The sequence below is a fragment of the Monodon monoceros genome, unplaced genomic scaffold (assembly GCF_005190385.1).
Source record: "Monodon monoceros isolate NGI ecotype Baffin Bay Population unplaced genomic scaffold, NGI_Narwhal_1 Super_Scaffold_9, whole genome shotgun sequence".
NCBI classification, from domain to species: domain Eukaryota; kingdom Metazoa; phylum Chordata; class Mammalia; order Artiodactyla; family Monodontidae; genus Monodon; species Monodon monoceros.
This window is the reverse complement of record NW_021703786.1, coordinates 22,424,678-22,440,633: the sequence shown is the minus strand read 5'-3', so window position 1 is coordinate 22,440,633 and position 15,956 is coordinate 22,424,678. Positions and strand designations below refer to the sequence as shown.

Here is a 15,956-nt window from a genome sequence, read left to right as displayed (position 1 = left end):
CGCCTGCCGATGCAGGGGACACGGGTTCATGCCCCGGTCCGGGAAGACCCCACATGCCGCGGAGCGGCTGGGTCTGTGAGCCATGGCCGCTGAGCCTGCGCGTCCGGAGCCTGTGCTCCACAATGGGAGAGGCCACAACAGTGAGAGGCCCGCGTACCACAAAAAAAAAAAAAGAAAAATAGTAACAAATATGAAATTACATTGTAAACACCTGACAATCATGTCAGTGACATTTTACCACATATTTAAGAAAGGTTGTGAGTTTGAGGAAAGGGAAGCTATGATTGGAACAGAGAATGCTTTCTGTGGTAAAAATTAAATTACATCTGGGGTGAGTCTAGACCACACAGAATCTAAGAAGTTACAGTTATTTACAAGCTTTTAGAATCTGAGAGAGGAACTTTTTACATTAACAATATTTAAAAATTCAGGAACTCTGCATTTCTAATATTCTGATTCTTATAACTAGAATTCTACATATTTTGGCATGCTATAAGAGTGATACAGCAGGCATCACTAAAATTCTGACTGCTATAATTACAAAATGTAATCATAAGGAATTCAAACTGAACTGACTGATATATAAAGAAATCAAAAATAGATAATTTAAATTAATACATTTAATAACTTTTGTGCTTTTCGCTGACGGGGCAAGATTTAAATATGGAACACTAATAAACAACAGACCATCTTGGAAGTTTTTGTTTGAAATAATATAAGCAATATTTAATTTGGAAAAGCAGATGTTTCTATAATCAGCGGGGAAAATACTTGAAACATATTTAACAGTTAAGGTAGGCTAGCCTTGAGATTTCCAAGGTAATAACAATATCTTTGACTATTATTACTTATGCCATATACAATTTTCTTCCAAATCAGACTGCAGTGAAAAAAAACTAAAGGGAAACAAGTCATTTCTCAAGATAAGCTGCTCACATATAATTTGATAACTACTCTATAGTCTTATGTAATTTTAGGAACAGACATTATTCTCTTTCTTCTCTCATTATTTTGCAAGTAAATCTGTTGCAGTATTTATACACATTAAAGAATGGAAGTTCATTGTTCTTCAAATTAGCTCTCTTATCCACAAAGGCACTTATATTTACAAGGAACACAATTTTGGAAATTTATCAGAAGAAAAAAATGAGGAACACTGTCTGCTATAAGTCAAAGCAGGATCTCATTTTTAATTTTCAGAACATTATGAACATTTATTCTGAACACTCACTGACATGTTAAGCCTCCACTTTGAAAGGTAACTACTTGTAAACGGATTTTATCCAATCCGTCAGTACCATGCCTTCTGCTTGGATGAATGTATTTCTAAAGCTAGTTTTTAATGTATGGCAGAATAGATGATATGCAGTTACAGACACTCTAATAAGATCAACAGAAGAACCCAGGAAGAGGTGTGGCTGGGATTATAAAAGTCACTGGGCCAAAATGAATCATAAAGAGAATTTAAGAGAATAAGATTAGTCGATGGAGAATTCTAATCTCTATTATTTATTAAAAATTTAATAAAGTTCCATCTTGTACCCAATGGTCACTCTAAACACTCTAAACACCTGTCAAAAAAGTAAAGTGCCAGGTCAGTCCTTTATCCCCTATCCTTCCACACTTAAGCTTTCTTTCCTTTGAGCACCTACTATGCTACCATATGTCAGTCACTGGACTAGGTGCTACAGATACGGATGAATAAGACACAATTTTGGCTAACAAGAAACAGTCTAATGGTGAAAAGCAGGCTCCAAAAGTAATTATAATACCATGTGTTAAATGTAATGTACAGATATGCACAGGTATTACTGGGAACACGGAATAATAATACGTATTGGATAGGAGGTGGAGTGGAGAAGTGAAGAGAGGTGGTGGTAGTAGTGGTGACAGAATACTCAAGGTGAATCTTAAAAAGTATGTAGGAGTTAGTCAAATTTAAGAGGGAGAGAGGAGATTACAAGGCAGAATGATCAATATGAGCAAAAGCACAGAGATGAAAAAATGAATGTGTCAGGTAACAACAAAATCTAAAGTTGCCAGAATAATATATACAAGGCCGAAAGTAGTGGGCTTGAAGGCTGGAGAAACTGGCTGCGGTCAGATCAGGAGAGCCTGGCCTTTATCTGCTAGGTAAATGGGAGCCAAAGGAGTGATCTGATCAGATTTGATTTTCAGGTAGTTCACTACATCTTATAGATAACAGAATCAAAACAGTAATTGTTTTTCAGTTAATTCACTTTGGTGGCTGTGTGAGAAACAGACTTAGGACAAGGCAAAAAACGCAGAGAGAACAGTTAGATTTGTATTAATCTAGGTCTAAGATAAATACGGACTATCAAGGCAATGCTAGGAAAGATGAAAAAACAATACAGGGATGAGAAATACTGGGGGAAGGAAGGTGGGAAGGACTCTCCTCTTGGCTTTCTAGCTTGGGTTCCTGGGTAGGTAGTGATGTCATTATAAGAGAATATTTTGGACAAGTTTTTGCAAATAAATTTGAAAGAAAAACCATTACTAAGGAAAAGAGATTCAGAGAGAAAAAGTAAAAAATTTAAGTCCTATAGTATTAAATACACTGAAATAGTAGTTTAAAAGATTGACATAAAGAAAATAACAGGTCTGAAATATTTTAATGGCAGGTCCTACTAAATAGTCCAGAAACAGGTAATTCCAATTTTCTATAAACTATTTCAGAGGTTAGGAAAAGAGGTCAATTTTCATCATATTTTATCTATCTATGTATTTTATTTAGTTAAAATATTTAGCTATTTAATGATAATACCTTCATAATGACTTCTCATATAAAGTAAACACAAATCAGAAATTATTATGTTACATACTGAGGGTACATTAAATTATCAGACATGAATCCTGCCTTTTAGGAGCTTTATAATAAGTTTTCAAATCAGGAAATATGAGTCCTCCAATTCTGTTCTCCTTTTTCAAAATTGTTTTGATTATTTGGGGTCCTTGAGATTTCACAGGAATTTTAGAATGGGTGTTTCTATTTCTGCAAAGAACATTGTTGGGATTATGATAGGGATTTCAGTGATTCTGCAGGTTGCTTTGAGAAATATTATTTTAACAATATCAGTCTTCCAATCCATGAACACAGGATATATTTCCAATTATTTAAGTCTTTTAAAATTTCTTTAGCAATGTTTTGTGGTGTTTAGTGTACATGCCTTTTGCCTCCTTAGTTAAATTTATTCCTAAGTATTTTATTCTTTTTGACGCTACTGTAATGGAATTGCTTTCTTAATTTTATTGTTTTTGGTTATCCATTGTTAGGGTATAGAAATGCAACTGGTTTTTGTATGTTGATTTTGTATCCTGTAACTTTGCTGTAAAAATATTCTTTTTATCAACTCATTATTTATTTAAAGTGAATAAATTCACATGTTGATGTATATTCATTTGAGTACTAGAGATATGCTTAGTTGACATGGCATTAAAATATCTGCAATAATATCTAAACAAATAAATATTTTGATTTGATAACCTTTAGAAGGAAGCCAAATGAGGAAAAAATATTTCATTGTCTTTATTCCTTTATCGTTTCCACTTTCCTAGTCTCTTCAGCTTCTGTCATTTGTTGACCAGACTCTCCTCACCACTTCCTTGAAACTTTTATCTTCCTTGGCGCTGGTAACATTATACTGCCCCAGTTTTTCTCCTATCTGTCTGACTACCCTTTTTCTGTATCTACTGGCTCATTCTCACACCTCTCACCCCCTGCTCAATTTGAACATGCCCTAAGATTCTGTGCTCAGTCTTCTTTTCTTCTCTTTGCATTTCTTTGTCTTCAGATTCTTCTTTTCCCAAAACTTTGCTCACTTCCATGTGACTGACTCCCCTTAACAAGTATACAACAGGCAATAATACAAAGAACTGAGAACCACCAAGAAACTACTAGTTCAGTGAGGGATAAACTTTTTCTGAACCACTTCTGTTGGTAGACAGATGATGCATGTGAATTTACAAGAAGAAGTAGAAAGAACTTTTTCTATTCATCCATTCTTTTATCAGATAATATCTTTAAAGGACTGGTTAAGCAGGGAGAGATACCTCTCATTTTGTTTACCCTTTATGTCTCTCTCCTGTATCATTAAAAAGAAAAGGACACATTTTATATATACATCTCAGTAAATCAAAAGCAGAATTTTTGAAAACCTTGAGCTTGTGTAATTATTTTAAAAAGAAAAAAAGACATAAGATGCTTTCTTTTTTAATGATTAATATAAAAACCAACTTACCAATGATACCGCTATCTCTGCTTTCAAGGGTGGAGGTTGGACTGGTGACAGCCCCATAGCTGCTATCCTTGGCAGTTGCATTTGTACTGACTTGCGGGAGAGTAGAGCAGGGGCTGCTGGCTGGTGGAGAGGCAGTGCTGCTAGTCAAGGTGGAACAGGGACTTATCCTCTGGGTGATTGCTGAGGTCTGAAAAATTTAAATGAAAAATGAGATAAACTGATCAGCTGTTAAAGTAAAATATATCTTATGGTAAAACACATGCTTTGATAAGAAAAAAAAAATTCACATGCACAACTTTTACATCTATTAGGTTCTGTTTGTTTTTCCCTTCTGGGATAAAGCATTCTGTGTTCTATAATTAAGGTGAAACTTGATAAATTTAACATGAGCAGAGACTGGCCTGTTTTTCTGCCTAGGAAACTCACAGGGACAAGTAGTCTTTATCACTGCTATGAACTAATAGAGGAATTTATTAATCACAAAATTTTCTTGCTATTTTCAATCCAAATTTTTCTGAAGGCTTGGAACTTTTTCTTGCTAATAATTTTCTTTGGATAGAAAAAAAATATCTCTGCAGCCAAGGAGAAATAAAAATAAAGTTCTTAATGCAAATAAATGTGTTTTTTTTGACACACAGGTGGTTGCTCAGAGGCAATAAATGAATGCAGGGAAAATGCCTTATCTAAAAGTTTGTCAAATAAAATAGATCAAACAATATTAATTTAATACAAAAGGAAATAATTTCTCTGTAGAAACTGATTACAGACTGAGATCACTGAGTGATTCTTACACCTAAAGTTACCTCCTTTTCACATTTTTGATGGGAAGTAATGAATAATCACCAAAAACACTGATGGTAATATATTCTGGTTTACCTAATTTAATGACAATTCGCTTTTCTTTAGCTCTTTCTACCCAAATAAATTAATGAAATAATGAATGAAAGTCTATGTTTTTTCAAACACTCAAGAAATGTTATTCTACCCTGATACCAAAACCAGACAAAGATGTCACAAAGAAAGAAAACTACAGGCCAATATCACTGATGAACATAGATGCAAAAACCCTCAACAAAATACTAGCAAACAGAATCCAACAGCACATTAAAAGGATCATACACCGTGATCAAGTGGGGTGTATCCCAGGAATGCAAGGATTCTTCAATATATGCAAATCAATCAATGTGATAAACCATATTAACAAACTGAAGGAGAAAAACCATATGATCATCTGAATAGATGCAAAAAAAGCGTTCGACAAAACTGAACACCATTTATGATAAAAAAACCTCCAGAAAGTAGGCATAGAGGGAACTTACCTCAACATAATAAAGGCCATATATGACAAACCCACAGCCAACATCGTTCTCAATGGTGGAAAACTGAAACTATTTCCACTAAGACCAGGAACAAGACAAGGTTGTCCACTCTCACCACTCTTATTCAACATAGTTTTGGAAGTTTTAGCCACAGCAATCAGAGAAGAAAAGGAAATAAAAGGAATCCAAATCGGAAAAGAAGAAGTAAAGCTGTCACTGTTTGCAGATGACATGATACTATACGTAGAGAATCCTAAAGATGCTACCAGAAAACTACTACAGCTAATCAATGAATTTCGTAGAGTGCCAGGATACAAAATTAATGCACAGAAATCTCTTGCATTCCTATACACTAATGATGAAAAATCTGAAAGAGATATTAAAGAAACACTCCCATTTACCACTGCAACAAAAAGAATAAAATACCTAGGAATAAACCTACCTAAGGAGACAAAAGAGCTGTATGCAGAAAACTATAAGACACTGATGAAAGAAATTAAAGATGATACAAACAGATGGAGAGATATACCATGTTCTTGGATTGGAAGAATCAACACTATGAAAATGATTCTACTACCCAAAGCAATCTACAGATTCAGTACAATCCCTATCAAACTACCAACTGCATTTTTCACAGAGCTAGAATAAAAAAATTCACAATTTGTGTGGAAACACCAAAGACCCCAAAGAGCCAAAGCAATCTTGAGAAAGAAAAATGGAGGTGGAGGAATCAGGCTCCCTGACTTCAGACCATACTACAAAGCTACAGTCAGCAAGACAGTAATGGTACTGGCACAAAAGCAGAAATATAGATCAATGGAACAGGATAGAAAGCCCAGAGATAAACCCACACCCATTTGGTCACTTTATTTTTCATAAAGGAGGCAAGAGTATACAGTGGAGAAAAGACAGCCTCTTCAATAAGTGGTGCTGGGAAAACTGGACAGCTCCATGCAAAAGAATGAAATTAGAACACTCCCTAACACCATACACAAAAATAAACTCAAAATGGATTAAAGACCTAAATGTAAGGCCAGACACCATCAAACTCTTAGAGGAAAACATAGGCAGAACACTCTATGACATAAATCACAGCAAGATCCTTTTTGACCCACCTCCTAGAGCAAGCGAAATAAAAACAAAAATAAACAAATGGGACCTAATGAAACTTAAAAGCTGTTGCACAGCAAAGGAAACCATAAACAAGACGAAAAGACAATCCTCAGAATGGGAGAAAATATTTGCAAACGAAGCAACTGACAAAGGATTAATCTCCAAAATATACAAGCAGCTCATGCAGCTCAATATCCAAAAAACAAACAACCCAATCCAAAAATGCGCAGAAGACCCAAATAGACATCTCTCCAAAGAAGATATACAGATTGCCAACAAACACATATAAGGATGCTCAACGTCACTAATCAGCAGAGAAATGCAAATCAAAACTACAATGAGATATCATCTCACACCAGTCAGAATGGCCATCATCAAAAAATCTACAAACAATAAATGCTGGAGAGGGTGTGGAGAAAAGGGAACCCTCTTGCACTGTTGGTGGGAATGTAAATTGATACAGCCACTATGGAGAACAGTATGGAGGTTCCTTAAAAAACTACAAATAGAACTACCATATGACCCAGCAATCCCACTACTGGGCATATACCCTGAGAAAACCATAATTCAAAAAGACTCATGTACCAAAATGTTCACTGCAGCTCTATTTACATTAGCCCGGAGATAGAAACAACCTAAGTGCCCATCATCGGATGAATGGATAAAGAAGATGTGGCACATATATACAATGGAATATTACTCAGCCATAAAAAGAAACGAAATTGAGCTATTTGTAATGAGGTGGATAGACCTAGAGTCTGTCATACAGAGTGAAGTAAGTCAGAAAGAGAAAGACAAATACCGTATGCTAACACATATATATGGAATTTAAGAAAAAAAAAAAGTCATGAAGAACCTAGGGGTAAGACAGGAATAAAGACACAGACCTACCAGAAAATGGACTTGAGGATATGGGGAGGGGGAAGGGTAGGCTGTGACAAAGCGAAAGTGGCATGGACATACATACACTACCAAACGTAAGGTAGATAGCTAGTGGGAAGCAGCCGCATAGCACAAGGAGATTAGCTCGGTGCTTTGTGATCGCCTGGAGGGGTGGGATAGGGAGGGTGGGAGGGAGGGAGACACAAGAGGGAAGAGATATATGTATATATGTATACATATGTATATATGTAACTGATTCATTTTGTTATAAAGCAGAAACTAACACACCATTGTAAAGCAATTATACTCCAATAAAGATGTTAAAAAAAATAATAAAACTACAATGAGGTTATCACCTCACACCAGTCAGAATGGCTATCATCAAAAAATCTACAAACAATAAATGCTGGAGAGGGTGTGGAGAAAACGGAACCCTCTTGCACTGTTGGTGGGAATGTAAATTGATAACAGCCGCTATGGAGAGCAGTATGGAGGTTCCTTATAAAACTAAAAATAGAACTACCATACGACCCAGCAATCCCACTACTGGGCATATACCCTGAGAAAACCATAATTCAAAAAGAGTCATGTACCACAGTGTTCATTGCAGCTCTATTTACAATAGCCAGGACATGGAAGCAACCTAAGTGTCCATCAACAGATGAATGGATAAAGAAGATGTGGCACATATATACAATGGAATATTACTCAGCCATAAAAAGAAACAAAATTGAGTTATTTGTAGTGAGGTGGATGGACCTAGAGTCTGTCATACAGAGCGAAGTAAGTCAGAAAGAGAAAAACAAATACCGTATGCTAACACACATATATGGAATAATAAAAAAAAAAAGGTTCTGAAAAACCTAGGGGCAGGACGGGAATAAAGACGCAGATGTAGAGAATGGATTTGAGGACACGGGGAGGGGGAAGGGTAAACTGGGATGAAGTGACAGAGTGGCATGGACATATATATACTACCAAATGTAAAATAGATGGCTAGTGGGAAGCAGCTGCACAGCACAGGGAGATCAGCTCAGTGATTTGTGACCCCCTAAAGGGGTGGGATAGGGAGGGTGGGAGGGAGACGCAAGAGGGAGGGGATATGGGGATATATGTATATGTATAGCTGATTCACTTTGTTATAAAGCAGAAACTAACACACCACTGTAAAGCAATTATACTCCAATAATGATGTTTAAAAAAAAATGTTACCCTTTTCAAAACAGTACTTGATCAGTGGCAAAATTACTTGGAGTACTAATGATAAATTTAACATCTTTAAATGTTAAATTAAAAAAAAAGCATTTCAACTTTACATACAGAGTCTATTCATAATCTCTCTGCTAAAATTGAAGATTTACATTTTATAACTTGACTGGAAAATATGCTGATCACTGAATATGAGAATATTAAGGCTCTTTGACTCGTCCCCAAATGATTTCCAGATGCAATCTCTTATATTTAATTATCTGTGTTGAATCCAGGTTTTGATTTTAATTTAAATGCTATAACCAGGTCATAAAAGATACATTCAACTCAACCAAGCATAAGTGACATTCTCAGAACCCTGCAACCAAGTAAATCTTTTCAATCATATGAATAATATTAGAAACTGATTTTTCTTAACAACACAATAAGCCCTCAAATCTATGCCATTTCTCTTCTATATAATTTTTCTCCAGAAGAGGGAGGAGTTTCAATTTCTTTGTAATTTCCTCTATTTCTATAAAATGATGTTGGTCTACCAGAGCAATGAATTTTTTAAAAACTGGGCTTGCAGTAGAATTTCCTGTGGAATGTAAAAAACAAGTTCCCCTACAAAACTGACAGATACTGAACCCCACCCCAGTCTTAGTGACTTAGAATCCTCCCTAGTTAGAATTTGGCATGGCAATTTTTAACTGCCTCATTCTCAGTTTAAGAAATATGTGGGTACTGTAATAGAACTGTATTAGAGTCTTCTACATTAGATATATCTATACTATATAGTCATTCCATGATGAAAAAGTTTAATTTGGGTATAAATCTATTACCTTTATAGCAACTAATTTCCATTTTTAGACAAGATTCTCAGTCGGTTCTTTGAGAAAGGAAACTGTATTATATGCATAATATAGCCAATGTGGAGGTTAGGCTCAAATGACACATAATTTTTACTACAAGTTATTTTCTGGAAAATAAAGCATTTATCACAGACTATGCTTTAAAAGCTTTAACTGTAAAAGCAAAGCTTAAAGATGAAGCCATTCAGAAAGCAGAAAACTGTTCATGGCTTGTGAATTAAAAGGCAAGCCTTATATTTATTTAAGGAGGCTAGTTAATGAGACACAGAAATCTCTTCTGGGCACAGAAAGACAACATTATCTACTCTCCATACTGCAGGCTAAAATGGACATCTAATTAAGCCGCTCCGCTTCTAAAACCTTTCAGTGGTTTTCCCATTGATCTTTTAGTGGTCTCCAGAAGGATCCCAAACTCTCAATCGGATCTCTTCAAGGTTCTACAAATACCCAAGGGAAGAATCTAATGATGGAATTTATAAGGTACATCCTAATACACCAGAAACTACTGAGAGAAGAAAATATAGTGATCAGTTGAATATCACTTTCAATATGTTGTCCTTTGCAAAAAAAATGATATATGCTGACTTGCCTGTGCTGGATTTTGTCATTACTAGCACTATTCTGAGGACACCATTACTATATAGGGTCTTTCTAAACAAAGCAATCTATCTTTGTCAGTATGTTGTTTAGTACAGAAGAAAGTCACTAAGTGAACATGACCTCCTAGTTCTTAATAATTTTCCTAAGACTAGAAATTCCAATGGTCAATTCAGCCACTTTCTTCTGTGGTTCCAAGATAGTTTCATGGTATATTATATTCCAAGAGGGCTATCATGTAGCTTCATTATTAATATTTTACATTTGTTCAATGTTTCGTAGTTAAAATTTTTTAAATGTTATAATTGATACTTCATTATCTCCTTATCAACCAAGTATGAGGCATAATAAATATTATTTCCCCATTTAAGAAATGTGAAAATGAAACTACCCTAAGTATGCAAGCTATGAAGCAATTTCCCCCAAATCATACAGTTCCTGCATACATTTACATACTAATTATATTGCATATATATCTTTTGTTTATATGACACTTTACAGCTTACAAAGTGATTTCATATTCATGATTTAACTTGATCTTCACAACAATCCTGTCATTATTTCATGCTATACTGGACCAGTATGGTGTAGCTATTAAGAACATAAGTTGTAAAAGCAGACTGCCTGGATTTGAATACTAGTCCATCACTTTCTGGCAGTGTGCTTCCATTTTTCTTTACCTGAAAATTGAAATATAAATGAACCCTACACATCTTCTACCTCCTGGTTCAGTGACTTTTCTGTTATACTATATCACTTTAATTACATTAAATCAATGATACTACTCATTTACTTATTTTATGACGAATTTATTCAGTAAATGCACAAAGCACGTTCTAATCTGAAATCTTTATTTACCATGACCAGGAAGGGGCTACCTGATTTCTAAATGAAGTCACAAGTCATGTGACTTTATTTAGAAATTACTGCAACAGGCTGTGACATGAAGCATCTCAAAAGCAACCAAATATAAATTTTAGCACCTCAAGAAATGTAGCTTTTTAGAAACACAGGGTCCTTGGCAAATTCTCAGATTGTAATGTCATGTTTCTTGGTCATTATTAGAACAGTCATATTTTAACCTGCTGTGAATATAAAGAGATAAAAAGTAAAATAGATGTTTTATTTATACCAATTTAAATGAAGCTCTCAACATGTATCATTTCTATTTTTTATTCACAGATCACAGCATACTGACATAGTTACAATGTAAATTAGTTAAAAAAAAAATCCCTATCACCATGAAGCTTACATTCTTGTATGATATACACAATCCCCCCACAACTAAATATATAATGTAATAAATTAATAAGAGCTATAAAAAAAATAAAGTGCCAGGATAAGGGGATACAGTGATGGGCAGGTGCTATTAGATAAAGTAATTAAGGAAGAGGCCTCTCGGAGGAGGTAACATTTGAGCAGAGCACTGGATAAAGTAAGGAAGTGAGTTATGTGGGAAGAACATTCCAGTATAAATGAATGTTTTATGTGTTTGAGGAATGACAGGAAGGCCAGTGTTGCTGGCGAGCTGCAGGTGAAAGGGAGAGGGGTAGGAAATGATGTAGGAGAGGCAGCGAGGGGTCAGATCAGGTAGCCCCTTGCTGGTCATGGTAAAGATTTCAGATTTAATGTTAAATGTGGGGGAATACTGTGGGAGATTGAGAGAAGAGAAGTCAAAGGACCAGGTTCACATTTTCAAGGATCACGCTGGCTTCTGTGTAAACAGACTACAGGGGGCAAGAGTGGAAGCAGAGCCCTATTAGGAGGCCATTTATTCTAGACAGTAAATATTTATTGAGCACCTACTAATAGTAGACATTGTTCTAGGTGCAGAGGATACAGCCGTAAATAGAACAGGCAAAAGTTCCAGCCTTCTAGCCTTACATTCTAGGAGCTATTGCACTAGCCCAGGCAAGAGATGACAGTGACCTGGATTTCGGTGTACCAGTGGAAGTAATGAAAAGGGATCAGATTTAGCATACATTCTGAAGACAAAGCCTACATAATTTGCTGAAAGAGTGAATGTAGAGTGTGACAGAGTAAAGCCAAGAATGACTCCAGTGCTTTTGTCTTATGCCTGTAGGTGATGCCACCTATTCAGACAGGAAACTCAGTAGAAGGAGCAGGTTCTGGGGAAAAATGCAAGAGTTCAGTTTTTTGACATGTTAAATTTGAGATGTACCTTGGACACATAGGTAGAAAAGGTAGTGTAGGCAGCTAAAAATACAGATCTAGAGTTAAGGGGAAAGGCAGGGCTAGAGACAGTTTAGGAGTTAAGACAGTATTTAAAGACATAAGAATGGAAGAGTTTCAATCTGATTAGAATCTCCAGGTATTTGAATTTTACAGAAACTGCCCACATGATCAGAATGTGCAGCCAGCAAAACCAATGACCTTAGGAGTGAGAATATAAAGAAAGGAAAAGTCTGAGGAGAGAGCTCTGGAACATCTGAGCATTAACCACATGATCGACAAATATATTCAAATAATCCTTGTACACTTTATGGTGAAGCTAACATATGACATAGAATCTTCACCAACATTACTGAGAATACGCAATTTGAATTTAATTTGTCATCTTCTGAGTAAAATGGTTCACTACCGGACGTTCGTTTTAAAGATTAAGACCGCATAAATGAATCTAATACTTCTTTTGCTACATTTTAACTGAAAAGAATGGAATAGACAAAAGAAAAAAGTCTATGAAATAATAATTTTTTCCAATTGCTAATATTTTTAACTTTCTGAGATAAATATCTAGATCATTAATTTTTTGGATTTTCTGCTTTTCTAATATATGTATCCAAAACTAAAGTTTTTTAAAGCATATTTTATATACTACAAGTTTTATTATATTTCATTTTTTATTATTTCCGTTTAAAATATTTTCCAATTTCTTGTGATTTTCTGACTTAAAGGCTACTTAGGAGTATATTAATATCCCAACACTTGGGGATTTTGATTTTCTGAGTTATCTTTTAGCTATCATTTTCTATGTTATTTTATAATTGATTAATTCTACTATGGTCACAGTAGTTGAAATCTTTTGACATTTGTTGAGATCTGTTCAATGGATCAGCATATAGTCAATTTGGCAAATAATCCATGTGTACCTGAAAACAATATGTATTCTGCAATTTGGGGGTGCGGTGCTCATATATATGTCTATTTTGTTTGTTGGCTTATTTACTTATTTATTTCCTCATTCATTCAATAAATAAGTCAAAACCTTAAAGTGGCTTTTTAAACTTAAGAAGGAAACTAAAAGACGTTCTATAAACTGAAGAAATATAGTGATTATGGAAAATTAAGTTATATCTCCAGGCCTCAAAAGGCACTCTATACTTGGGATTATTCTTCTCAGAACACTGACACCCTGCAACATTTTTCCTTTCCTGGTTATAAAAGGATGTTTCATCCCATGTTTCACTAAGTTGATAGGAAGCAGTTTACCTGATTTTCATCCTGTACTTCCATGTTGTATTGGTCACCTGTCTGAACTTCCGTGACTTTCTCTCCAAGGAGGAAACCCAGACGAGTCATGAGTGTGTTTGCTGCCTCATCTACAGATGGAGGGGGACCAAGTTCTTGTTCAGCATCACCTATAACAGGAAGACATTGAAACACCTGAATCTATCAAAATAAAATGGCCAGTTTTGCAACTATTTTTACATTCAGTTTGGTCATTTCCTTTGTTTTCACATTCTAAATGCAAAATTACTAGGTCCTTGACTAGAAGCTGATTTTTCCACTGTTACATATTATAATTGATAGTCTACTCAGAATCCTCAATATATTTACTTGAAACCCTTGAATTTGAGAGAATGTTTTTGTAACTCACTGAATAGAAGTTTCCCATTTCTTTGGCAGTTAGCCTTCCAATACAAGTCCTAGTCTTGGGATCTAGTCCTGGCCATAATCACCACCTTCATTCAGGTTCTTTTATCTTTTTTTTTCCTTACAGTTCATGTAAATATCCTTTTTTATTTTAAAATCAGTTCAAACTTACAAAAAAGTTTCAAGAATAGTACAAAGAACATTTTTTTCCTTAACCATTTGAAAATATAGACATGATATCCCATCATGCCCAGACAGTATGCATTTCCTATAAACAAGCAATTCTCTTACATAACCACAGTACTAGCAGAGAAATCAGGAACCTAACATTTTACATTATTATGATCTCATCCACAGACCCCATTTAAGTTTTGATATTTATCCAGTAATGTCATTTCTAGCAAAAAGATCCAATTCAGGATTAAGCAACTGCACTGAGTTCTTAGTTCTCTTTGACTCCTTTAATCTCATCTTAACTTTCATGATCTTGACACTTTTGAAGCTTACAGGCCAGCTATTTTGCACAGTGTCCCTCAATTTGAAGTTATCTCATGACTTAATCCAGGTTATGCATTTTTGGCAGAACTATTGCAAAAGCAATGCTGTGTTAAGTTTGATCACTTGGTTATGGCAGTGTTTGCCAGATATTTCCACTCTAAAATTATACTCTTTCTCTTTGTAATTAATAAGTATGTAATGGGGGGATACTTTGAAAGTATGTGAGTATCCCATTCTTCAACAAACTTTTAAATTAAAAAAAATTTTTGTGATAAAAATACACATAACAAAATTTGCCATTTTAACCATTTTTAAGTGTACAATTCAGTGGCATTAAGTACGTTCACAATGTTGTGCAACCATCTCCATTTTCAGAACTTTTTAATCATCCCCCAGAGAAATTCTGTATCCACTAAATAAAACTCCCCAATCTCCCCTCTTACTAGCCCTAGTAACCTCTATTCTACTTTCTGTCTCTATGAATTTACTTATTCTAGGTACCCCATATAAGTGGAATCACACAGTATTTGTCCTTTTATGTCTAACTTATCTCACTTCGCAAATTTTCAAGGTTCATCCCATGTTAGATCATGCATCAGAATTTCACTCCTTTTTATGACTGACTCCATTTTATGTACATACCACATTTAGTTTATCTATTCATCTGTCCATCAAGTTGGACACTTGAGCTGTTTCCATCTATTAGATATTATGAATAATGATAGTATGAACATTGGTGTACAAGTAGCAGTCTGAATCTCTCCTCAATAAACTTTTGCCCACTATTTTTAGCATCCATTAATGTTTCTTGGTAGAATTACTATCATGCTTGCCAAACAGTGATATTTTCTAAATCCATCACTCTTCTATAGTTTAGTTTCTTTTCCTTTACCTATCTACCTACCTATCTGAACTCAAAGACTCCATTCTTACTCAATGAGTTATAACCTGTTACTATTATTATTTATTTTGATGCTCAAATTGTCCCAAAGTTGGCCACGTAAGCCCTTTCAATTTGGCTCCTGTAACCTTCTGATATATCCCTGTCATTTTCTGAGCACTTCTTTGCTTTCTGGCATCAGATGTTCCGGGCTCATCTTGTACTTTCCCTGCCCTAGCCCTAGAATCAGTCCTTTTCCCAAGAAGAGTTGGTTTTTTGTTTTTTGGTTTTTTTTTTTTAGTGGGGAAAGGTATTTAGAATATCAGGTATGCTCATTGCGATCAGGATGTCACTGCCCCCCAGGTCCACTCCGTCGACAGAGTTAGGCAGTATGCTCATACACTTATATACATATACACACAACTCTATATTCATTTTTATTTGTAAATCCATATACAAACATACACTAAATGTTCACAAAGATGCTCCAATTCCAATTCAATACCAT

General features: G+C 35.1%; 1 protein-coding gene across 4 annotated transcripts in view; it reads right to left on the bottom strand.

Moving 5' to 3' along the window:
- TANC2 (tetratricopeptide repeat, ankyrin repeat and coiled-coil containing 2) overlaps positions 1-15,956 on the bottom strand; it is a 348,234-nt gene that overhangs the window by 143,738 nt on the left and 188,540 nt on the right. For all 4 annotated transcript variants that reach the window (XM_029212661.1, XM_029212662.1, XM_029212663.1 and 1 more), the window contains 2 exons: positions 13,687-13,835; positions 4,260-4,446 (listed from right to left, as the gene is read on the bottom strand). In XM_029212661.1, the coding sequence (XP_029068494.1) occupies positions 4,260-4,446; positions 13,687-13,835 (336 nt within the window). The remainder of the gene's footprint in view (positions 1-4,259; positions 4,447-13,686; positions 13,836-15,956) is intronic.